General features: G+C 46.2%; 2 protein-coding genes, 2 long non-coding RNA genes and 3 other non-coding genes across 10 annotated transcripts in view; 4 read left to right on the forward strand and 3 right to left on the reverse strand.

The window, feature by feature from the left end:
• Positions 1–20: 20 nt before the first annotated feature.
• LOC144901848 (uncharacterized) lies at positions 21–8,585 on the reverse strand. Its single transcript, XR_013629956.1, has 4 exons — positions 7,770–8,585; positions 7,596–7,668; positions 548–639; positions 21–415 (listed from the first exon to the last, which is right to left on the reverse strand). It is a non-coding gene; the product is annotated as an uncharacterized LOC144901848 (long non-coding RNA).
• A 669-nt stretch (positions 8,586–9,254) lies between these two features.
• On the reverse strand, positions 9,255–19,562 carry LOC131102937 (protein kinase C and casein kinase substrate in neurons protein 3). 4 transcript variants are annotated; one of them, XM_078797428.1, is made up of 11 exons: positions 18,744–19,559; positions 16,987–17,057; positions 14,917–15,073; positions 14,610–14,845; positions 14,278–14,433; positions 14,043–14,218; positions 13,258–13,378; positions 12,676–12,746; positions 12,484–12,569; positions 12,299–12,399; positions 9,255–9,702 (listed from the first exon to the last, which is right to left on the reverse strand). In XM_078797428.1, exons 2-11 carry the CDS (start codon positions 17,047–17,049, stop codon positions 9,700–9,702), a joined length of 1,170 nt encoding a protein of 389 aa, XP_078653554.1. In that variant the 5' UTR covers positions 17,050–17,057; positions 18,744–19,559; the 3' UTR covers positions 9,255–9,699. The 4 variants fall into 4 exon arrangements, with proteins under 4 accessions (XP_078653554.1, XP_078653552.1, XP_078653553.1 ...); XM_078797426.1 differs by lacking the exon at positions 9,255–9,702 and having other exon boundaries at positions 10,287–12,399; positions 18,744–19,179; positions 19,262–19,562; XM_078797427.1 differs by lacking the exon at positions 9,255–9,702 and adding an exon at positions 10,287–10,561 and having other exon boundaries at positions 18,744–19,560.
• trnaf-gaa (transfer RNA phenylalanine (anticodon GAA)) lies at positions 16,370–16,442 on the forward strand. The gene has a single exon. It is a non-coding gene; the product is annotated as a tRNA-Phe (tRNA).
• Positions 19,563–20,049: 487 nt separating the features above from the next.
• On the forward strand, positions 20,050–22,197 carry LOC144901898 (uncharacterized). Its single transcript, XR_013630052.1, has 5 exons — positions 20,050–20,157; positions 20,654–20,755; positions 20,988–21,067; positions 21,143–21,280; positions 21,378–22,197. It is a non-coding gene; the product is annotated as an uncharacterized LOC144901898 (long non-coding RNA).
• Positions 20,498–20,588, forward strand: LOC131103875 (small nucleolar RNA SNORD88). Its single transcript, XR_009119711.2, has one exon. It is a non-coding gene; the product is annotated as a small nucleolar RNA SNORD88 (small nucleolar RNA).
• On the forward strand, positions 20,832–20,922 carry LOC131103876 (small nucleolar RNA SNORD88). The gene has a single exon (XR_009119712.1). It is a non-coding gene; the product is annotated as a small nucleolar RNA SNORD88 (small nucleolar RNA).
• Positions 22,198–22,206: 9 nt separating the features above from the next.
• The window catches only part of shank1 (SH3 and multiple ankyrin repeat domains 1), a 40,465-nt gene continuing 38,516 nt past the window's right edge, over positions 22,207–24,155 (reverse strand). Inside the window, exon 27 of the mRNA XM_078797429.1 lies at positions 22,207–24,091. Coding sequence (XP_078653555.1) covers positions 24,004–24,091 — 88 coding nt within the window. The 3' untranslated portion in view covers positions 22,207–24,003. The remainder of the gene's footprint in view (positions 24,092–24,155) is intronic.

The following is a 24,155-nucleotide window of genomic DNA, read 5'->3' on the forward strand; positions in this document are numbered from 1 at the left end:
GAACAGGAGACAGGCACACAAGGATCAGCATCTGTAATAATGTACAATCATATCTTCAAACGTACTGGATCCGTTTTTGGACTTTAGCGGGATAGCTTGTGTGGAAATGTGTCAGAAACAATAATAGACGTCTTCACCGAATTTAGACATGATCGGCAAAACTGGTGTCAGTTTCTCAGCATGCTTATGGCGTAGGGGAAAGTTCTTCCAAACCCAAATTTGGACTTATTTGGTCTTTCGGTTTCTAGGAGGGGTTCATCAAAATATGACCCCAGCTTTTGCACCTAATTGACCAGTCCAAATCAAAATGTCCGACTGATGATAGACGTCTCCACCAAATTTGGTGATGATCATTGAAACTGGTGGCGGGGGCTCATTTTGGTCAAATCCATAGGGGGCGCTACTCAGCAGAGGCCTGGAAAAAGAAAAATAATAATAATAATAAACATAGCAGTTCCAATGAAGAGACAAGTGAGAGATGATATCACGGCGTGTCGTCACAGTGTCGCCTCTCATTCGGCCATTCCCGCGAATGATCGATCCTCACTTAACGAGCTGTCATGCCGAGTAAAGTGTCGGTCACTCTCGTCCGTCGTCACTCCGAATCCAAGAAGCTGCTACCGCCGATTGAAGCATGAACTTTGAGGTGCAAAGAAAAGACGTGAGAGGGAAGAATGTCAGTGTTTGAAACCCTGCAGGCAATAATTGAGGGTAAACGGTGACCTATGCCGTGTGTCACAACACAACTGGGCCACACCGAGACGCGCAACAGACGCAGCGGCAGCAGCAGGGGAGGATGATGGGATGATGATAATGGAAAGGACCGTCAAATGTGACTGAGGATGGAAAAAAAACAGCGGCAGCACGTCCTGCATCAACCTAGAAACCTTGTTTTTTGTCTTCTTGCAAACAGGCGCTGGCGTGACAGCACTTTCTGGAGCACATCATCCACTGTTGGAAGCTTCTTACACGCACACACGCATACACAACACAGCTGCACGCCCGTCTACGCATCACACAAGCACTGAAAAGCTGGGAGGAGACGAGCGCCATGGCAACATGGATGACGATGGCACTGCCACTTTAAATTGGATGCTTTGTTATTCATTCATTTTCTAATGCTTATCCTCACAAAGGTCACAGGGGTGCTGGAGCCTATCCCAGTTGTCTTCGGGGAACACCCTGGACTGGTGGTATAGACAAACAACCATAAGTTGTGGAATGTGACCAATATTTTTGGATAAATTTTCCCTATAAAGTCACAAGAACTTTACAAGATTTCAACTCCGTGTATACATTTTGCTGTTTTTTGGCATTTTTTTTTCCCACTAAACAATTCCATGCAACAACCTCTCGGGGATTACGACACACGCAGTGCCCTAATTTAATGAAAAACAATGAGAAGCAGGACATGTTCAATCACTTTCTAATAAAAATAGGCAGCCAGGACAGGATGTGAAAAGAGGACATGTTGAGGGCAAACAGGACGTTGGGCCATCCTATTTTTAAGATTTTGTCTCCCAAGTGTTTTTACAAAACATAAGCCTGCACAAAGTAATAGATGTCATCCATCACATACAACAAGGTAACATTCAGGACTGGGAGGACACTAGCATCGCTACATGAGGCTACAGTGCTACAGTGCTAACCAGGGGCGGCACTAGGTTCTGAGGACGGGGGGGCTTAGCCCACTGGAGATGCACATGATATGAATGAATGTAGTACACATTCAAAAAAATCCAAAAAACAAATAAGGAACAAGAACCGGGATATAACTTTCCCACTTTTGGACAGATTTAGTAGAAATACTCCACCATTAAATGTACACAAGTACACACAATCTACACTACAATCCATTCTGTCCATTGGATAGTGATCAATTATATAATAATCATTATTATATTATTAATTAGCCTATTATTATTATTACTATCATTATTATTCTTTTTCTGATTACTACTACTACAAGTAGGCTAGTATTAGCCTGCTTTTGCCCTATTATATGAAATTATTTAGGGGGGGGCTTAAGAATTTACGGAGGGCTGAAGCCCCCCTAAAAGAGTCCTAATAATGCCACTGCTAACTATACAGTCACATTTTTAAACTAACCAAACCTGCAGCTGACTGAGATCCAGGCTGCATTTTACGATGTGTAGCAAATTCTGCTTTTTAGCTTCTTTTTTACTCACAAATGTGTGGATGACGGAGGTATTTCCTTCATGATACAGAGAATAATGAGCCTTTACCCTCCACTTTTCCTCCCCTTACTAAAGTTCTCTGTCCAAACTTTCCACAGCTGGATGGATGGTGACGTGGCAAAAAGACAATTAGCATCACGCAGCAGAAGCAGTAGCTCCTGCTCATCTGAGATAAGTGCATCAAGAGTTATTTACGGGCTGCTCATGCCTCCCAAAGTCAATTAGCCGTTAGGCCGCCGCTGCTGACAGATTTGCATGCGTCCCTGCTGAGGTTCACGGCTCCAGCGTCCCTCCCGGCAAGGCGAGGCGAGACAGACTCAAACATCATTCCGCGTCTTTGTCCTGTCTTCTCTGGCCTGGCGGTAGACGGAGACGCCGGGTTGTCCGATCACTCAGCAACTTTTACTTTCTCAGCAGAAACAAGCAGCCAGACGGTTTCACATCGCTCAGACTTGAGGGAGAAAGGCTGCATGTCGCAGGTAAGCAAACAGATTTATCACCATGGCAACGCAGTCACTGTGAAAAGACTTGAGCACCAGCAAGTAAGTAGACGGTTGACCTTTATGGAGACTGTTAGCGCTTATGTAGCATCAAGGCCCAAAAGGTCTCAGATGATTGCCAGCTTTGTGCTAAAAGCAGCTAACGAGCCTTGACCAATGAGCTACAAGCGCAGGTTCGCTGAGGCCTCGGCGAGCCTGAGCCTCACGCGTGACGGCGGTGCAAATTCACAAGTTTCATGCCACATTTTTCCAGCCCGGAATGTTGCTTGTATTCCGTATTGTGTGGCTTTTACTTCGAGGTTCCACTGCGCTCGGACTTTTTTGTCATTTCAGCCGATGGCCTCGCTCGCGTGTCTTGTGGGAAGACAAAGTGACCTCGGTGGAGCCGCACGGGAGCTGACTGAACGACTCGAAGCAGCTGTGCCGACACACCTGATGCCTTAACTCAACTTTTATGGATCCCTGACACCCATCCCGTGGAAAACTCCTGAGCCAGCTGAATACTTTAAGTACAGTTGGCTGAGCCTCGTCCTTTTGCAGCATTTGCCTTATTAAGAGCTCTTCCAAAGTAATCATGGGGGGTGGACGTGGGGGGGTCAGAACGCTCCAAGGAGACAAAAGAGCCCAAAGAATTTGTGCCGACGGTGCATGTGGACAAGATATGCATAGATGAGCAGATCAACTCGTCCTCCTGGGGGGCAGAACCTGGGAGACCGGATCAGCATCTTGGTCAGCAAGGCATCCCTGGGGGGGCCAAAGTGGGTGCCCAAGGGATAATGGATGCGGGATTCAAACCCTGTGGCTACTACACAACCCGCTCTACCTCCTGAGGTTGAAGATGTCTAAAGAAACATCTGATTGAGAACCTTGATGACTTTTTCTCTGGCATCGACGGGTCATGTCTGACGTGATGATGCGCCTTCTTTGCTTTGCTGATCATCCTCATCATGATCACTTGTTACCATGACAACCTCTCATTGGCGGCCCTATCGCCCACTTCCTTCTCTCTCCTCCTTCCGTTCATTTTTCTTTGTCCAGACTCCCCCTCACCCGTCACTCACTTTCATTTTCACTTTTGTCCTTCTACAAAACTCTTCCCACCCGTGGAATCATCCCAAGGAACAGGACCTAGAGGGACGTCATGTAAGTCTCCAGGCACCTGTATGGACACCTATGACCAGAAGTGCTAGGAGACCAGCAAGCATGACTCATCAAAAATGTGGAGGCCCAACTCCCTCAGCTGAAGCCACCAGGCTGAAGGACGTGGACTCCGGTCTGGAGCCACCAGGCTGAGGGACGTGGACTACGGTCTGGAGCCACCAGCCTGAAGCCACCAGGCTGAGGGACGTGGACTCCGGTCTGGAGCCACCAGGCTGAGGGACGTGGACTACGGTCTGGAGCCACCAGCCTGAAGCCACCAGGCTGAAGGACGTGGACTCTGATCTGAAGCCACCAGGCTGAAGGACGTGGACTCCGGTCTGGAGCAACCAGGCTGAGGGACGTGGACTACGGTCTAGAGCCACCAGCCTGAAGCCACCAGGCTGAAGGACGTGGACTCTGATCTGAAGCCACCAGGCTGAAGGACGTGGACTCTGATCTGGAGCCACCAGCCTGAAGCTACGTGGACTCTGGTCTGGAGCCACCAGGCTGAGGGACGTGGACTCCGGTCTGGAGGCAACAAAGGAGGTTTTGATGCAACGCACGTCAAACAAGAGAGTGCATTTGTTGGTCAGAAAGGTTGCGACGGCGTCGGAGTGGAGTCGTATTTTAAATACACTTCTTCTCTCTCTCCGCCTCCCTCCATGATATTTATCGATCCGTCGTCTCCGCTCTGGCGTTGGCCGTGTGTCATTCGTCTCCGGGGGCTGCGGGAGCCAGGAGACTAATCTAATCCTGCAGGGCCTGGTCCTGACTTGTAAATCATTCTCAAGGCACATCAGAGGATGGGGGTGCGGGATTGTGTTTGTGCCGTTTCTTCTTGGTGGGGGCGTTCTTGTCCTGTTCTTGGTGGCCCTATCCACACTGTGGTTGCTATTTGCTTGTTGCCGTGTTCTCGTTGTTGCCATTGTTCCTGTTGATGCTAGTGTCTGCTAAAGTGCGTGTTGTTGTTGTTGTCATAGCTGTTGCTGTCATTTTTGTTGTTGCCGTTATTCCTGAGGCTGTTGCTGTTCTTGATGCCGGTGTTCTTGCTGCTGTTGTTTCTACTGTTTTAGTCCTGTCCTGTTCCTGTTGTCATTATTGACACTGTGGTTGCTATTTGCTTGTTGCCGGTGTTCTCGTTGTTGCTATCGCAGGTGTTGTTGTTGTTGCCATTGTTTCTGTTGATGCTAGTGTCTGCTAAAGTGCGTGTTGTTGTTGTTGTCATAGTTGCTGCTGTCATTTTTGTTGTTGCTGTTCTTGATGGCAGTGTTCTTGCTGCTGTTGTTTCTAGTGTTTTAGTGGTTGATGGTGCTCTTGTCCTGTTGCCACTATGGTTGCTGCCATGCTTGTTGCTGCTGTCACGAATGGTGGTGGTTGTTGTTGCTCTTCTTGTTGATGCTTGTGCAGCCCTTTTGTTGTTTTGTGTCCCCATTCCGTTGGTGTTGCCATTGTGCTTGTTGCTGCTGTTCTCGTTGTTGCAGTTGCAGGTGTTGTTATTGTCGCCGCTGTTCCTGTTCCCATTTGCTCACCATTCAATGTCTTGTTGGGTTTCTGTTTCCGTCATGCTTATGTTCTGGTTGTTGCCTCTCTTCCTGCTGGTATCGTAGTCTATCACGACTATGCTGGTTGCCGCTGTCGTCGTCATCGCTATGACATGACGTCACTACAGCCCGCCACCGTATTTCTCCCTCACGTACGGATGTCCACCTGCGTGTGTCGCTAAGGAAGAGGCTTTCCCCGCCAGTGTGTACAGCGTGTTCTCACTGTGTTGCATCACCTGACTTCCCTGCCATCCCATAATACTTGTGTGAGAGCTGCTGAAGCTAGTGTGCTCACTCAGGCCCGTCGTGTCCACTTGGGAGGAAGTAGAGCAACTCAGCGACAAGTGATGCGGCAAGCAGGCGAGGAGAAAAAAGAGAAGAAGAAACAGGGGGGGGCTGGGGGGGGGAGATCTTTGCTTAGTGTCGCTAATGAGCAGCAATTAGACAGTAGCCAATTAACTGGGAGCATCAGACTGAGACCAGGAAATGAAAGGAGGATTGCGAGGGGGAAGGATGTAATCGACTTGGGAATCGTGAGCGATGTTAACACGCTGCCAGGCTGATGTGTGAACTCCGTGTGCGCATGTGCGTGCGCGCAGGCTCCAGCAGGGGGAGCTGTGCACGCCACTCCGAGTGCGCCACATGACCATCTGGCTCTTCAGGCAGGATGTTCAAGCTTCAGTTAACCTTCTCACTGCCAGCTCCTCCTCCTCCTTGCATCTTCAGCACCACCAATGATTTAACCCCCCCCCCCCCCCCCCCCCCCCCATCATGAAACCTGTCACCAGATGTTCATTATTTGTGCATCTGTGCCTGTTTTACAGACTGGAAATGTTCTTCACTTCTACTTTTATTCCCCTGGTTGACGTTTACAGTGAAGAGTCTTTATCCTTTATGGGCTCGATGACATGACGAGAGCTCCTCTCTTCACATATTCTTCTACGTTTAACGAGCTACGTTTAACAAACACCTTTATTCCCTTCCGTCTTTTATTCTCACTTGAGACTCCCAGGCCGCTACATTAGGCATGAACACGCTTATGTTCCGTAGTAATCAAACAATATGGTCGCACCTTGACACTTATTTCTTATATTTAGCTTTTTTAGCTACATAAGGCCAAATAAGGCACTTTTTATTGCAAAGTTTGTCTACAAGGGATTAAACTATCGGTCCATATATTTTGAATGGGCCTTGGTTTGGCTGGCGACTCGCCCAAAGGCAGCTGGGATAGGTTCCAGCATACCGACGCGACCCTAGTGAGGAAAAGTGTCATAGAAAATGGATGGATGGGATGTGGAATGGGCATGACTGTTGCTGTTGTGTCCTGGGGGGTTGCTAGCTTGCTATACGCTCGTACGGCCTGAAGCGTGGATTGCTCATCCGGTGGCCATCTTGTTTGGATTGGTTGACCGCTTCGCCATGCTTGCACACGCCATTGCCATAGAAACGGGGCTTTGAGCAAAACTAAATTATGCAAAATCGCTCATCCTCATAAGGGTCACGGGGTGCTGGAGCCTATCCCAGCTGTCTTCGGGCGAGAGGCGGGGTACACCCTGGACTGGTGGCCAGCCAATCACAGGGCACATATAGACAAACAACCATTCACACTCACATTCATACCTATGGACAATTTGGAGTGGCTAATTAACCTAGCATGTTTTTGGAATGGGAGAGGAAACCGGAGTACCCGGAGAAAACATGCAAAATCCACACAGAGATGACCGAATATGGAATTGAACACTGGTTGTCTAGCTGTGAGGTCTATGCGGTAACCACTTTTCCACCGTGCAGCCCTATGCAAAATCAATGAAAATAAAAACTATTATTTGTAGATATATGTTCCTTAGATTGTAGATAGTATATGTTCCTTAGATTTTAGAAACATTTGATCAAAAAAATTGCTAAATGTAAAATTAAAATCAACCTACGCTGGTATCCGTCTGATATCACAGTATCGGCAATATCAACATCAATGGACGCATTAAGTGGTATCGGCAATGAGAGTACTATAAATATGAGTATTATAAGTATGAAGTACATCACGGTCTGCTGCGTTTATGTTTCTTCGTCTGTTAGCGAAATAAAAAGGTCAAACATGCTAGGAGCGTACGTCTCTGAATCCACCAGTATTTGTCCTTCCTGGAAGTCGAGGAATTGCCCTCCTGTCCTGCCATGTTCCCGTGGGTGACGGCACTCAAGCCAACGCATTTCCTCACCTGCGACTCTGAAGTCACCCTGCATTGGGGTCCGCCACGAGTGGGAAGCATCACCAGTAGAGTCTGCCTCGGGCTGTGCGGGGAAGACGGCGAAGGGTTAACGTGACCTTCATACACAAATATACTTTTTGCTGGTAATTAGGCTAATTGCATTTTTAAATGATGTCAACACACCTCATCCCTCCTCTGGGGAAGGTTGAGCGCTCTGCCTTGCTCTGCTGACCTGTCGGCCTTTCCTGGTGAATTTCCACAGCCTGGTGATGCATTCAAGTGCAGGGTTTAAGTGGGATCCTTTGGATAAGATGGAGGAGCGTGAGTGACATCCAGATGAAAAAGTTGCAGTTTTTTTTGAGGTGACTCATTTCTCCAACGCACACACACACACACACACACACACACTCAAACATCAGGCGTCACCGCGGCCGCCGGGGGCACGCCGTGATTTTCCTCATTGACTTGCGGAAATCTAACGAGCCGTCCAAGCGGGTTCGGCGGCTCGCTTAATTACGGCTCACGCCTGGTCGGCCGTCACCACGGCAACACAAAGTTCTTGCTGTCAGCGCGTGAGAGATGAGGGAATTAAGACATTTTCCCTTCAGGCTGCCGTCCCGTCGTGCATATTTCATGCTGGGCCTGGTGGAGGGGGGGGGGGGGGTGGCGGCGGCGCTGTAGCGCCCCCTGATGGAGGATAGAGGATCACAAGAATGTAACATTACATGGAACAATACAATAAACTTCATAAAGGGAAATTCATACAAAATAAAGATTGTATGATGGTATATTTACCGGCATAAGTCCTCGGTTGAAGCACTTTATCGGTAGTGAGGCAATCCCGGTATGATGACGGACACTAATGGCGGCCAACTAGGCGGGCATTTCCGTCCCATCCAAATTGGCGACGATGAGGTCATCATGCTTTATTGGTCTGTCAAACAAGCTGTTCGTTCGTACGCCCGCTGTGTAAAAGGAACCGCTGATGGCGGAAGATGAGCGGAATTTAAAACGACGGAACGAGGAACCGAAAAGGAAGTTAGCGGTCGCTCCGCTAGCTACTTAAGCTAGTTAGCTAGCTAGCTAACTAACGACGCTAGTTAGCTAGCTAGCTAACTAACTAGCTAGCTAGCTAGCTAACACATGAATAATGTAAAAAATATATAAATGTGGAACTTTTAACTGATATGTGAAATAAAACAGAGGTTTTAGCGTTTCCATCGACTCACCGCATTGGAGTGCTCGCATCAAGCTACCTGGCGTTGATTAGCATCGGTGGCATTCGAGGTCGATACAGAAATATCGATACTGCCGATACCGGTCGTTCGTGATTTGAAATGGATTCTCAAATCAAAATATCGATACATCAATCATTTGAGATAATGTTTGTCTGAAACGCTTGTCGATCGTAAACTGCGCCATAAGTTAATTGTGAATTAAGTTTTCATTCTTAAAAGTAGTCATTGATATATTTCCTCTTGTTGGTATTAGCTTGGCTAGTTTGTAAATGCCTCTATATACTTCAGGGCTTCAAATAATTTACAGAATTACCATGTTATGAATTTAATAAGTCATGTGATTATTAAAATATTTGTATTCTTCATGCTATGATATGAACTAAACTACAGTTTTAAAAAGTACTGAAGAGGAAGAGGAACCGGTGATATGGATATCACTGGTGTTGGCCTCGTAGGTATCAATAATAGATTTGAAAAACGTGTGTTTTTGTTGCGTTATGCAAATAAAGTTGGAGTATTTTCTTGGCATGGCATGGCCTTTGTTAGCTTGTCAAAGCGGTCTCGGAGATGAGCGAATGTTTGACTTGTAGAAAGTCAAGCAGTCGTGTTTGTGAGATGTTAATGTTAATAACTTGAAAGCGCTTTGGTGGACGGAGGCCAAAAACAACAAAAAGTCAACGCTGGCAAAGAACGCTCGGCAAAAACAAGCACTCAGGTCGCGGACCCGGCTTGTCAGGCCTCATAAATGCGATGCACAACAAGATGAGGGACGACTCGCAGCCCAGCCTCGTCTTCATCTACTTGCCGGTTGGCTGCAGGACCCGGCGGGCGCTCTGTGGACGACTTGTCTTTTTTTTTTTTTAGGTGTCATCTCTTCACTGCACAAAGACAAAGCACAGAAGACAGACATGCACGTTACTTAAAATGATCATGAAACATACATGTGACACACCCCTGCATGACCCTTGACCCCAGAATTAAGATACTTAAATGCTCATAATGAAAGTGTTTAGGATGAAATACGCATTTTAAATGTTTATGAAACACCATATTTATTCATTATAAAATAATGCACTTAAAATAAAGATATTTCAATAAATGGTGCTTTTATTCATTGTATACAAAATAAAACTATTTTTTCATTAGTGCTTTAAAAACTACTAATGCTGGAGTGTTAAGAATCCAATAGAATGTCATTTTTAAATTAGCATTATTTATGATTTTTATAAGGCTTAACTTTCTAAATGTCAACTTTATTCTGGTAATATTTACACTTTATGCCTTATCATTTTACTACACGCTTTGTTTTGTTTTGTTTTGACAGTGGCCCTTCTTTGGATGCAATTCAACAAACTTTATTTTTAATTGTTTTATCTGCATTTTTATTAATATATATATACTATATATTATTTACATTTGGATACACTAATAACAAATCAAGTTGAGCTCACCGAGAGCGGCAGGACTCACAGCGGACGACACAACAAAATGTTAAAATACAAAAATCCAAAGCAAAGCAGAAGTAGAGGTCATTGAACTCACCATTGAACACAGCTGAGACCACTTGGTGTCTAAGAACAAGGTCAAAATTGTGCAAAACAGGAAATGGATATACCAAAATAAGAGCATGATTTAGAGGAAGGACGAAGGAAAATCAAACCTAGACATGACGTGGAACTTGACGACACTGATGGCCGCAGGTTGCACACCACTGATTTAACATCAAAAGCAATCATCCTGTCAATGTGAGGAAAACACAACATGCATTATACGTCACAACATGCATGAAATGTGTGTGTGTGTGTGTGATTCATCATCGTTCTCAAACAGGCTGGCGGCCATGTTGATGCCTGACTCCACTAGTGCTGTCTGGATAAAGAGTAACGTTTGACCCCCATCACCCCGAGTCTGGAAAGTGACTCTGTGTGCGCTTCCAGTCGCCACATGAGACGTCTGACACGGGTGGAGACTCCCCACAGGGGGGACGTGATGAGTCACATCACTGGCACACACCACACACGTCACAATCTTTGGATTTCTACGGTCAAGAGTTTATTTCCTACACAAAAGAGCTAATAAGAGATTCTGGTGTGAAAAGTTACACACATATATATCTATATCTATATATCTATACCATGAATAAGACATACACATTCATAGAAATACGTTGATAGGAATAAACAACGTTCTTTCAAGAAAGAAAAGTGGTTTAGCATTTTGTTGACTTCAGTCTCGAGTGATGCTACCTTTAGCCTGTTCTTTAAACAAGCCGTTTCTGACACCATTTTTTTATGATTTAAAAAACACATAAAAGTCATCTTTGTTCCAAGCGCAATAAAAAAAACTTTAAAAAAAAGCACCAATAGTGTTATTGACCTGGAGAACCCATCACACGGGGAACCAGCATTGGTCTGATTAGCTTGGCATGAAAACAAAGCAACATGTGCTTCCAATGACGTAGAAATACACAACATAGATTTGCACCGGGAAGCCAAGCACTCTTTGTTCCTAGTCTAAGTAGTTTGTCTTTTTTTGTTTAAATGTATTTCTTATTGTGTTTCCCTACATTTAATTTGTGGAAGCCCGCCACAAATACATTTGGCCCTGGCTGATAAACATGAAGACAGGACTCTGTGCTTCCAACTCCGTACAGTAGATGGCAGCCTAAAGACGAGTAGCAGGGGGGTTCTGTTTGGGGCTGTATTTAGGACTCAGACCCTCTTGGTACTATGGTCCAATGTTGACTGTCTGATGTGATACTTTTGGGGACTGACATAAAAGCTGATATTCTAAAAGGTGGCTCCATCTTGTTTGTGACATTTAAATAAAATAAAAACACAAAAAGAAGCGATAGAAAAAAGTTCATCTTTGCTCAAATGAACTATTAGCGACACCGCTAAGAGCGAGCGACTGCTGGTGAAGAGAATGTAGGCAAACATCTTGGCGTTAGCGTGCTAGTTGTGAAGCTAATGCTAGGAGTCCACTGGGCCGGCGCCAGTTGGTGCCAAAGATGACGTGATTGGCGCGTAGTGGATCGTCGAATAACGCACATAATCACATAATCTTTGGCACCAACCGGCGCCGGCCCAGTGGACTCCTAGCATCATTGGCGCAACTTGGCTCGCGCCATTACATTCCAGTGGATTCCAATAGGCGGATTGTTTGTGACATTTGGTTCCACTTGGTGGACGAAGATTTTAAACATTTTGAAATTTTCTTGCCGCCAAACGCAATTTTTGTCGCCGTTACGGGCCACAACGAGCCAGTTTGAGCCACAGCATGCCACTGGGCACCTTAATGGCGACACAAATTATATTGGAGCGAACTGGCACCAACTGGCGCCTAGCATAAACCTCTCAATTCAAATGTCTGGAGGGTTCAAATCTTCACAGATCTTTGGCTAACAGCTACATTGTCTTTTTACAGCGTGCCCCCCCCCCCCCCCCCATCCACTTTCCGTTCCTGCTCGACTACCTCTACGTAATTAGCGGGGTAAAGCCCCTCGCAGCCGCCGTCCTTCACCCCCCGACACCAGCCTTGGTCGTCTTCTTCTTCCGTCTTGACAAACTCCTCGCCTGCAAGGAAACGAAGTACGAGTTTTGACAGGTCATCACGGACATCAAAGCAACATCTGACGAGCGCGTGGCAGGGAAGCCGACCTGCTTTGAAGGAGAGCTCGTCCGTCTCCTGGCCCACGTAGTCGTACAGCGCCCTCACCCTCACGCCGCTGATCTTCAGCACCTCGCTAACGTGAAGAGACAAGGTCAGTGAACGCATCGCTGCACATCATCGTTTCGTCATGTTTGGTGTGTGTGTGTGTGTGTGTGGGGGGGGGGGGTTAATCCACTCACTTCTTCTCTAACGTTCCTTTCTGCTCAACTTCCTTCTTCCCTTTTTTACTTTTCTTCTCAGGCGCCCATTCCTGAACAGAATTCCAAGAAAATTTATTAGGATTGCTATGTTTTAGCTAGCTTGTTAGCATATTTTAACTGGATACTTCGTATGATGTATGACAACTGACAACGTATGATACATGATGCGTGTAACGCTGAGTGGACATAAGATACGGTACAAAAGGAAAAGTGGACTTTTTGGGGGACTTCTTTTCAGTGTTGTAAAGATATAAAAACAGATAAAGAATCAGCTAAGAATGCACATAATGGGGCACCAACAAGGCCCCATTTCCATAATGTGACCTGCATATTAACCTAGCTTCATTGACATTATTAGTATGATTGTTATTAACATTGTTTACACCCAAGAACTACATTAATGGCGTAGCAACACCTCGCCACACTGGCTAGCTATTAGCTTCACCAAACACTCACAATGCCTCAGGCCTCGAATAAAGCTTTAAAATAAATAAATCTTTAAAAGGCACACAAAAGAGAAAGGGACAAAGTTTCAGGTTGACGAGAGTGTACAGCACAGACCTGGAAGTGCGGCCAGTCGGTGGGCATGCCAGGTCCATGGTTGTTCTTCCACCATCGTAGGTCCTCCTGCTCATCGATGGCCGCCACTGTGTCGTGTAGCTCGCTGTACACTTCTCTCACGCTGCACAAGAACAATATAAATGTTGTTTGTGTTGTTTAGTACACGCTGTGGCACCGTGATGGATCATTAATGTCATTAAATGACAAACAGTAGTAACATCATCGTTATGCCTGTGCCTCGGTTTGTGATTGTCACGGGGACACACAATAGCCAATCAGGAAGCGAGTTGACTGAAAAAGCCGGAAGTAAAGCAAAGATTATCGCGAAAAGCCGCCAACAACACGAAGCTCAAAGTCTAACTAAGTTCATAAATGGAAGGCAAACTAATTGAATACGAGTGTTTATATATAATGTGTCAAATAAGTCTTGCCGCAGTATAAATGACGACGAGTGTTGATATGATGTGTCAAATAAGTCTTGCCGCGGTATAAATGACTACGAGTGTTTATATATAATGTGTCAAATAAGTCTTGCCGCAGTATAAATGACCACGAGTGTTGATATAATGTGTCAAATAAGCCTTACCAGAGTATAAATGACGACGAAAGTGTTTGCAGGTAAGCTAACAGCGAGTCTTACTCTTTTTCCTTTCATTCACCGCCAGCTTGGGCGCCCTGCGGCACACTGCTGCCCCCTACTGGTCAGTTGAGGTACTACTACAGTCTGATGCCGTAGCTCAACACAATGAGGTCCCAAAATAAGGAAGGAAGCTCCTAATTTGTACCTCTCATTGGTAGTGATGTCAAGGTGCTTGTCCAAGGCGAGGAAGACTTGTTTGAGAAAGATGATCCTCTTGCGCTCTTCATCTTGCGACTGGTCAAAGATGGCCTCCATCTCCTCCATGTAGCGAGGAGCGTAGCGGTTGGCCTCCTCCAGAACCTTCTCATAGCGGGCTCGGACCTGCAACCGCAGCGTGTGTATGAGCAATGGCCCCCTGAATGATTCATTTAGTGGCTTACCTTCTCAGCCTCCTGTTGGACCACTTCCCTGTCCTCACGGATCTTCTTCTGCTTGTCGGCAGCCATGTCCGGGTTCCCTTGAGCGTGCGTCTCACGCTCCCTGGCGGCGTGCTCCTTGCGGCTGGCCTGGTGGTACGCACGCCTGGCTTTGTCCAGCTGCCACACACACCAGGATTCAAACTCTCCATTTGCACCAAGAGGTTGGGACCACATGCAGAATACATAGATAGCATCACGCCCCCCTTTAGCACCCTTCTGTTGGGGTAACGCCCCTAAAGGGGAGGAGCCGGGCAAGCTAACGATGTGCGAGTACGAGCTGTGTAGAATCAAACCTTCTTTAGCCGTTTGGTCCACGGCTTCTGAGCCCGAGCGAAGCCCATCTCCGCGTCCTGGGACTCCTTGAAGCCTCCAAAGAGCTTCTTGTGGAAGGCGTCCTTCTGCCAGGTCTTCACCTGCTCTCCATCCTCCGTCACCAGGGAGCGGCAGATGGAGGCGTGCAGGGAGGCCAGGCGGTCGGCGGAGGACAGGAAAGACCGCCAGGCCTTCAGCAGGGACCCGTACAGAGGCGCTGAGGAAGAGGAGGCGTGTTAGGGAGTCACGCCACCGGGGGTGGGGACGCTGCTGCTGGGCGACACTCACTGGAGTCCACCACGGGCTTCCACTTGAGGTTCCACTCGCTGAGCTGCTGGGCGTACTGGCGCTCCACGCGTGCCCTCTCCTGGAAGCACGCCACGATGTCGTTACACGCTTGGAAGGCGTCCTCGGTCCGCTTCACCGTGCGCTGGTAGTTGCCTGGCTGTAAGAAGGGGGCGGGACTAAGGTCAGGACACACCCACTTAGGAGTAGAGATCACATTAGGTTGGTCCTTGAGCTTCCAAAATGAATAGAGTTCTTAAATAGGCCTCAACTCAGGTCTAGTCATGAACTGCCATCTAATGACAACAGTGGCCACAGGTCATGTGACGGGTGTACTGGGGACGGCAGCCAGGGGGCGCCAGATATATTAAATATATTCATGAAAAACACGTCCTGTAGCCGCTAAAGTAAGACCTTCAAATTGAAGTAAAATAACACGGTTGCACCATATTGTAAAATTCCCTTAGCGCCCCCCCCCCACACCACAAACACACTTTCCGTCAAATTTGCCTTATTTTTGAATGCCACGGTTGTCAGGTGTGAGCCTCACAACATAACACGGCAACTTCCACTGCCTAAAGAGCAACACCGCCCTCTGGTGGATGGTTGCAGTACAACTCACGTTCAGGTTGGCAAAGGGCCAGTTTTGTTTTTTTCATGTTAGTTAAAAAATAGTTTTTAGTTAGTTAATTCCTTAAAAAGCTGGAAATATCCAAGTAGTGATTACTGTAGAATGTTTGTGGTTTCATAAAAGATATATAAATAAAATAATATCAATAAAATAAGTGGGTGTCTAGAGGAAGTATGACAACACATCGCATGGCGATGTTTACTCCATGTTTATTTTACATTCCACTGTGGATGCTGCAAACAGTGAAACCTTCATAAATGTAAAAAAGGCTCTTCTACAATTTGGGAGGCTGACGATCACAATGAGTGGACGTGATGTGTGTGTGTGTGTGTGTGCTATGTTGTGGTTTGCACTGGCTCCTCACTTGTCTGACGCTTTAAACACAACCAGCTGAGGAATCCGACCGCGGGCCAACGGAAACAAAGCACAGAACCAGTTGGCAGGCCGGCAGATGCTAATCCGCTAGCGGAGTAGCGCTGCACGTCCTCCTGCAGCCTTAAAATGTCCAGTGTGTGAAAATAAAGGAAAGCATCTTGACGGCCGACAACATATTTGGGGTGGCGGGCATTGTCTGTGGTCTGTTTGCAACAATGGCTGGCGACGTCACGTGACCTCACAAAAACAAGCGCTGGGAAAGAACATGTAGAACTAGATAACGTAGAGCTGGAGACCAAATTCAAATCTTTTAGAAGCTGAGGGTGATGTGTTCACTGACCACAATGTACCCCACCAGGCATCCTGCAGCCCGGGTAAACGGTTAAATGACACGAGCGGTTGGACACTACCCTTTGACCTTTGTCACCTCCCATCCAGCCTAACCAGCAGGCCGAAATAGCTCAGTTGGGAGAGCGTTAGACTGAAGATCTAAAGGTCCCTGGTTCGATCCCGGGTTTCGGCACAGTACACCGGTTGTGCTTTTAGTAGATTACAGTAGACAATTACTTTAGCCTTCGTTTCAGTAAATGTGTGGAAACACACCAAGACACCCCAAGAACTTGTACCTTCAACCTCCTTCTCAAAGGTGTTACGTTCAAGGGCCAACAGACCCGGTAAATTGGGATGCCGATAAAAATGATAACAACAATAAATCTGTTGTGAGCGCACGGCTCCTCCTCCTGCTGCTAGCTTGACGTTGCTATTTACCTCGGACTTAGGGTGTCCCTAATTAATTTCACACTGTTTGGTTGAAAGGCAAAATTCTTTTTAAATGATGATCCCGCATAATAAAATAATAATAATAATATGAGAGGATTCCAATGTCCAATGTTGCTCATGTGAACACAAACAGGTGTGACTCCGCATTGAAGTCCGGCCTCACAATGACTTCTATTCATGCCAACAAGGAAAGTCTTGTTGCCGAGGACGATGCCATGCTTGGGTCATGTGCTTTTTTTTTTTTTTTTTTTAAACACACACACACACACACACACACGTTAGCTTACCATCCAGAAGCTGCGGTTGTTAGCATCTTCGTGACTGACATCTGCTGGCGGCAGCGATGACATTGTGGCGCCTACGAGAAGAACAACACAGCGCCAGTTAGTGTGATGCTGACCTATGACCTTCATCGGCGGCCATTAAACATGTGACGACACTTCAAAAGTCTGAAATCAAACTTGTCGAGGAATATAGCATAACTGTCAACATAATATTTAATTTAGTTTTTACCAAATGATGAAAGAATAACACGTGTGGCAAATTATTTCTATTTTAAGAACATTTTTTTCCCCATTGTCGCCGATTCTGATGTCATTACCCACGCGGCCACTAGAGGGCAGACTTGCATTATAAAACGAGAAAGGCACGACTGCCCCCTGGTGGCTGTTTATAACGTGACCGTCAAACAAACATCAGAGATTATTCACAACACGTTGAAACATCATATCAAACTGCAAAACGTTTTAATTGGTATTTCTATGACGTAGGGACACTGTGATGATGATGACGTGTGATGATGATATTGATGACGTCACAATTGACACTACCATACGTTAGGATTGTGTGTGCTTTGGGCTGCTATTCACGAGTTGGCCTGTAGGGGGCAGTGGCGTCCATTCAATCAATCAGTTCCCTTACAGAATGAACGAAGTATTCATGACTTCAATGAGGTTAAAGGTTGATGTTTTGGGGTAAGATCCTTTGAAATGGGAGATTTACAAGAATAAACAAGGTCAAAGTTCATATCCTGTTCACACACACACACACACACAAGAAAGGTGCTAGCTTCCCACTTTTAGCTTACAGATTTGCCCTAAAAGCCTAACTTGTCTTGTTAAGCAAAAAGCAGTTAGGCCTCAGGCAGGCTCAACTAAGCCCCGCCCTCTTTTGCTGCCGCCCCGCCCTGCTGGTACGTCCAATAATTTCCCTGACGTGATGGCGGCGAGTCACATGCTCCCTTCCCTGCCTCGCCCCATCTTCTCTTCTGGTGGGAGAGCAGCAACCCTGCAGGAGGTCGCACGGGATAATGAGTCGCCGTCTGCTTGACCCCTGACCCTCCACTTCCTGTCCTGTCATCCATACCGCCGAGGAGCATGGAGGGAGGGGGAGGGGGGCTCTGTGTGTAAAGCACTTTTGCAGAGTCACTTTTAAATCTTGTGGAGGCAAAAGCAATTCGTTGCTTTTCAAACTCAACAACCCCCCCCCCCCAAAAAAGACGAGCTGATCGCATCAAACAGCAAGCCGAATTCATCACAAAAGCGTGTCGCCGCTCCTCGTCAGAATTTTTGTCATCATTATCGCTCGTGCTGTCAGCTGATCAGCCAAAAAGGTTAAATCATCATTTTTTTAAAAGAAGTTTTGTTAGCTAAAGCTGCAGATGTCCTTTAAAGGGCTTCAAGTCCTTTAAGCTGGAAAAGGAACCCTAGGAAGTACTTAGGGGGGTAGGGTTTGTAGCTGGAGCCCCAAATGAGACAAAAGTAGCAACAACAGTAAAAAAAAAAAACAAAAAAAACCTAACATCAGCACATCCTTAAACTAAAGGCCGCATTGCCCCCCAACGCACACACACATCACTTTTGCCTCCCCAATAAAAAGGAGCTCATGTGGAGCTTCCAGGCAACGGAGCGAGCATGAATCCTGCAACCAGGCGCACATTAGCTCCTCCCCCTGCCCCCGTTTTCATCTGTCAGGCATAACTCAGCACGCACACACACGCATAGTGCAGAGTAGGAAAATAGAATCAAAGTTGAACAAGACTTACTTCCAAAGTTTCTTCAGCTTCTCTGCGATCTTGAGGACTTCCCATGCAATCTTTTTGTCTTCTTTTGACGTGAAGTTTTCCAGCACGCCGTCTCTCCTGCTCCTCTCCTGCCTTTCTTTGGCCCTCTGCTCGTGTCAGATGAGTTGGCCTCCTCTTTCCCCTCCCTCCGAGCCTCCCTCCGCCCCTCCTCTTCTTCTTCTTCTTCTTCCACCTCTCCCGCCTCCTCTCCCGACCTCTCCGAAAACAGTTGCAGGAGCGTCTTGTGTCTCCTGTCCACGCTCCCACGTCCCCAATGAAGTGTCCGGGGTTTGTCTGCATGTGCTTGTGTCCATCATGAGGGTTGTTAGCATGTTAGCCGTCCTACAAAATCCCTCCTTTACTCCTTCAGCGCTCCCCTGGGAGTTTGGCCTGCACAGCTGGAGGACACATCCGGCATCTGTGTGTGTGTGTGTGTGTTTGTGTGTGTGTGAGAGAGCAAGTATGCAGGCACACACACACATGGTGACATCCAGTCTTACCTCATGTTATGTTGAGCGATTGTCGTCCGGCCTTGCCACGACTTGCCATGAAGAGAACACACAGCCGTGCTGTCCTGTTTTGTCCTGTCCTGTGTTGCAATGCCGGCGGGAAGCTGCTCTCGTACCATAGCGTACCATAATCCTGCGTTAGTCATCCTGTAATCAAAAGGGGAGCACAAGACAAGCCCAGGATGCAATGGACGCATCGAGTCGTCCTGTGGTTAAAATTAATAACACACACACACACACACACACACACAAAAGAAACGCCCTAAAGTGTAGTCAAGACATGTTGGGAACACACCCTCAACCCCATACATTTACATTGTTTTTGTTTTGTTTGTTTTTTTACCAAAATGATGGCTAGTGTCATAAAAAACCATCAATGTCATACAAAGCTACATAACATATGTGATGGACACCCCCCCTCAGTGAGTTACAAAGGGTTTGGATTAGCATGTGAGGAACTGGAACAGGCCTGAAGTAGCATCAAGAGGCGTAGCACACTTGGTTTAGAAGAAACGGCGACATCTCGTGGTCAACATTGAGCACTACGCACATATAAAAAGGCATATAATGGGAACGCAGGCTGTTTGATGAGATAACTAACACGGGTGATTACAAATAAATAGCAAAAACTAGATAATAAAAGTGAAACTCTATATAAACAGTATATATAATATTGTTGTCCTCCAGGTTTGTAAATCAGTTTGATTCGTGTTTTACCAAATTAATTAATCAAACATTGCTCCCTGTGTGGATAATATTTGTGGTGCAGTACGCCCTCCACATCGCACGATGGCAGTATAGCATGCATTCACTAACCGGAAGCCGCAGTTTCTTTAAAAAGGCAGCCGCAGAAATACGTCGGTCTTTTCCGGAGGTCCCTAGTGGAGGTAAGACAAGTAATATTCTTTTTGATTGTAAAGATAAAAGCGTCGCCATTAATCGCAGTGATGTAATTTGATCAACATCTTCAAATCAAGACACAAAATGATCCGTTCAGACTTAAATGCTTCAAGAGACTCGCCGGATTAAATGTAAAACCACGTCGCTGCTGTTTATCAAGTTTCTAGCTGCCTGTTGCTCGTTTCGGGAATTAATCTGCAAAGCAACTTTAAAGTGGGCGTTTTTCACGGAAAGTCCTGCAAAGTTGAGGAGGTGCGTGGGATTCACCAGGGCCTCGTTGCACGTGGTTGGCCTGCTAGGATGCTACCAAGTTTCATATGACGGATACTTTTCCTCTGATGACTAGCACTGGGCTCTGAGTCCACATGGAGATTCTGTGCATCTTTGGCCCTGACAAGCCAAGGCGTCTGAGGAAACATCAGACTCAAACAACAACATTTAGGCTCCTGGCGTCTACTAAGTGCATTTCTTACGTCTTTGCAGGTCTTTACTGAAGAGCTGCATGGGACCATCAGCGAGGACCCACCAGGGGCTGGACAGCAACAGGGTTTGGGTGGCAGCCAAGATGCTCATTGGAACATGGAGGTGATTAAAGCCGTGACATTGCAGTTGTGCTGAAAATGAAGTTCCATGTGACTGATGCCTTTTCCTGGAAATGGCGGTTCTCCTCTGATGACTAGCACTGGGCTCTGAGTCCACGTGGAGATTCTGTGCATCTTTGGCCCTGACAAGCCAAAGTGTCTGAGGAAACCATTAGACCAAAATAACAACATTTAAGGTAATGGCGTCTACTAAGTAATTTCTTACGTCTTTGCAGGTCTTTACTGAAGAGCTGCATGGACCCACCAGCGGCCGGATGACAGACGGGGTTGAGAGGCAGCTCGTTGGAACATGGAGGTGACTAAAGCTGTGACATTGGAGTTGTGCTACATATTAACTCATGTTTAACAGGTCTGGGATTTTTTTTTAAAGGTTCTGGGCCTCCTGCAAGTGTCGGTTCCTAGGTGACTGATTTCAGAAGATCCTGAGGATGTACCATTTAAGGGACAATACATGAGTGTAATACTGACCTGGACCCGAATCTGGAAGTGGCATCCTGGCGAGTACCCGGTAATGGACCCAGTCATGTACCTGTTGGTGTTTTATGGTTGAAATACAGGACTTTTTATAGAAAACTAAACTGGAGTTGACCGATATTCCCCATCAGGGACGACGCTGAAGAAACTGCAAGGGTGGACTCTGCAGAGACCTCCAAACAAGTCTGCATCTTCAGGAAGATACTGAAAGCCTGTTTTATTGATCTGAATACCTTTTAGCACTAATTCTTGGAACCCCAAATTAGTTTGATAAGCTAATTGACCCTTGACCTACATGCACAAGTGAAGCCAATCAGGAGAAGGTATTTAAGGTGGCCACTTCTTCTCTTTGCATCTTCCCTTCCTATGGAGATGCCATGTCAAACTCCTTCAACCAGAATCGTTGGAGGCAAGAGGAAGCATTTAAAGGCTGTTACATCTGCAAAAGGAAATCCACTAAATATTGATGTCATTTTTCACATTTCTGCACATGCATACCTTAAATTATGGCACACTTTTCTGTTCAGCTGTTTGTCTGCTATGATAGATTTAACTGAAATAGCTGATCTAACCAATGAGTTAGAAAGACAAATCTTGATTATATCCTGTATTCATACATGCACATCTTTTTCACCTCCAAATTTATAAATTGTCTCTTACCCCCCCCCCCCCCCACTTTGGGGTAAAAGTAAATTCTGCTTTTAATCTTTTTCAGACATGCAAGCGTAATGATGCTGGTGCACTTTTCAAAATTAACAATACAAAGACTGGTTGTCTGTGTCTGTTGGGGGAGGGGGCGCAATATGCCTTTGTGTTGGACCGTTTTGGATGTCAAGTCATAAAATCATAAGATCTGCAGGTGAAGACACCGACATCAGACTGTTGTTTTTCCATTGGTGAAAATATTAAATATACATTCAACTGCCCTGAAAATGTGTCCCAGTGAATGAATCTGACAGCAATACTGAGTGTCTTTATTATAATTCTAAATTCATGTCTTAAAACACTTTTAAATTCATATATTTATAGGAATGTATATATGTATATCACATATACATACTGTATATATATATATATCTATATATAGTAACTTATCTTTCCACACTTCATATTCGTTTTTTTTCTTTAAAGATCTCTTAACAAAAACAATTGCTTTCTACGCAATCGAGCCTCAAAGTGTTAAAGAAGTTGCAGGAAGAAAGTCATGAGTCGGTCCAGGAGTGAGTTGTGTACCTGTTTCTCCTGGGCCTTTTTGTAAGGATGGACGGACGCCCCCCCTGGTGTGCAGCTGCGGATGGAAGCAGGACGGTTTTGCATAAACATGCTGGTCAAAATATGGGATGCAAAGGATGGAAACGGCAAGCGGCTGTCGGGGAGGAAGGCTCAAACTGTATAGAAAGCAAAGGAGTTAACAAAGACATAATACACCTTTTCTTTCTTTCTTTTGGAAGACAAGAGATTCTTCAGAGCTTTCCTATCAAACGGCGTTTCCTGTAGGCTGAGCATTAGCTTCATTGTCCTTATTGTTATTCTGAAGTCCAGCCTTCCTTTAAGCAGCTCCCACACATCGAACACCAAACTGAGGGTTGATCCTGAAGCGGTATGACGGGCGGAATGTGGCCGTGAGGTCATGAGAGAGCCCTTTACTCCATTTCAGCCGAACGTAAGCCAGCAGATGAGACGACTTTAAAGCATTGTCTCACTTCATTACCTGTCCAAATTAGACTGAAGCGTGGAGGGAAAAAAAAAAATCACCAAAATGTGCTTGCGAGGCCTTCTGTCCTCACCTGGAAGCAACAGCTCAGTAGATAAATCAATGCAAAAATACTTCTATGGAATTCTCTAGAAGGTCAGCATTATCTTGACGCTCCGATGTGGGAATAACAGTAAGGACGATGACGGTAATGTCAAATAAAGAAAATGTCTTTGCCGACAACGTCAGCGCTTCAGATAAAAAGTGTAAGAACAATCCAAGTAGTAAAATGCTTTGCTTTCCTCCAGGATTCGTCTGGACCTCGTGGGAGGGGCTAGGAGGGGAGGGGGGGCGCGGTGGTCAGATTGCAGGAAATGGCAGTTTTTTATTCCGCCTCTGGCCCCTCCCTCTCCTAGGAAGTCTTGAACGGGTTTCGCTATCCCGGAAGTCTTTCATGTGTGTCCCAAATATTTATGTTTATATATATATATATATATATATATTCTGTATATACCTGTATGTGTCCCATAAACGTGTGTGTGTGTGTGTGTGTGTGTGTGCATGCAGGCGTGTACCATTTTTATGTTGTCGGTCTGGGCACTTATTTTTGCTACAATGTGATACAGTGACCAGTCTGCATTTTTGTCATTAAAAGTTTGGGTCGAAGGTCAGGGGTGGGGGGTGGTTTGGGGAACCACGGGGCCTACAACTGGGCGGCAAAGCCCCGTCGGCGGTGAGGTAAGGACATGAAGACTGGAAGCTGCAGTGATGTGCACAAAGCCTCAGATGGCCGCAGCATGGAGCCACCTTCTCCAGCTCCTGTTGGAATTTTTAGTGGTTTTTTGGGGGATTTGTTTTGTCATCGAATGGTGGTGTCGTGGTGTCAACTTTTTGTGCGTTTAGGACGAGGGCGGGTGTCCCCTTTCTCCCCACCCTTTTGACGTATCCTTTTTGACTGGTTGAATCTTCAGGCGGCAGCAGGAGCAGCTTCAACCTTCTCCCTTCACTAAATCCAAGGTCTTCCTTCCTCCTTCCCTCCCTCCCTCCCTCCCTCCCTCGCCACCTCAGCTCCGACTGCCATCGTCCATCCTCCCCTCCGACTGTCCGTCCCGAGGCGACAGGACAGAAATGGGAAAGGGGCTGCTGGAGAGCCTGAGGACACCAAAAACAAAAAATGGAGCTTTAGGAGCTTTGCTTAAATTTAGCTTAAAGTGGG

The sequence above is a fragment of the Doryrhamphus excisus genome, linkage group LG16, assembly GCF_037039965.1.
Source record: "Doryrhamphus excisus strain RoL-2023G ecotype Guam linkage group LG16, RoL_Dexc_Guam_v1.1, whole genome shotgun sequence".
In the NCBI taxonomy this organism is placed as follows: domain Eukaryota; kingdom Metazoa; phylum Chordata; class Actinopteri; order Syngnathiformes; family Syngnathidae; genus Doryrhamphus; species Doryrhamphus excisus.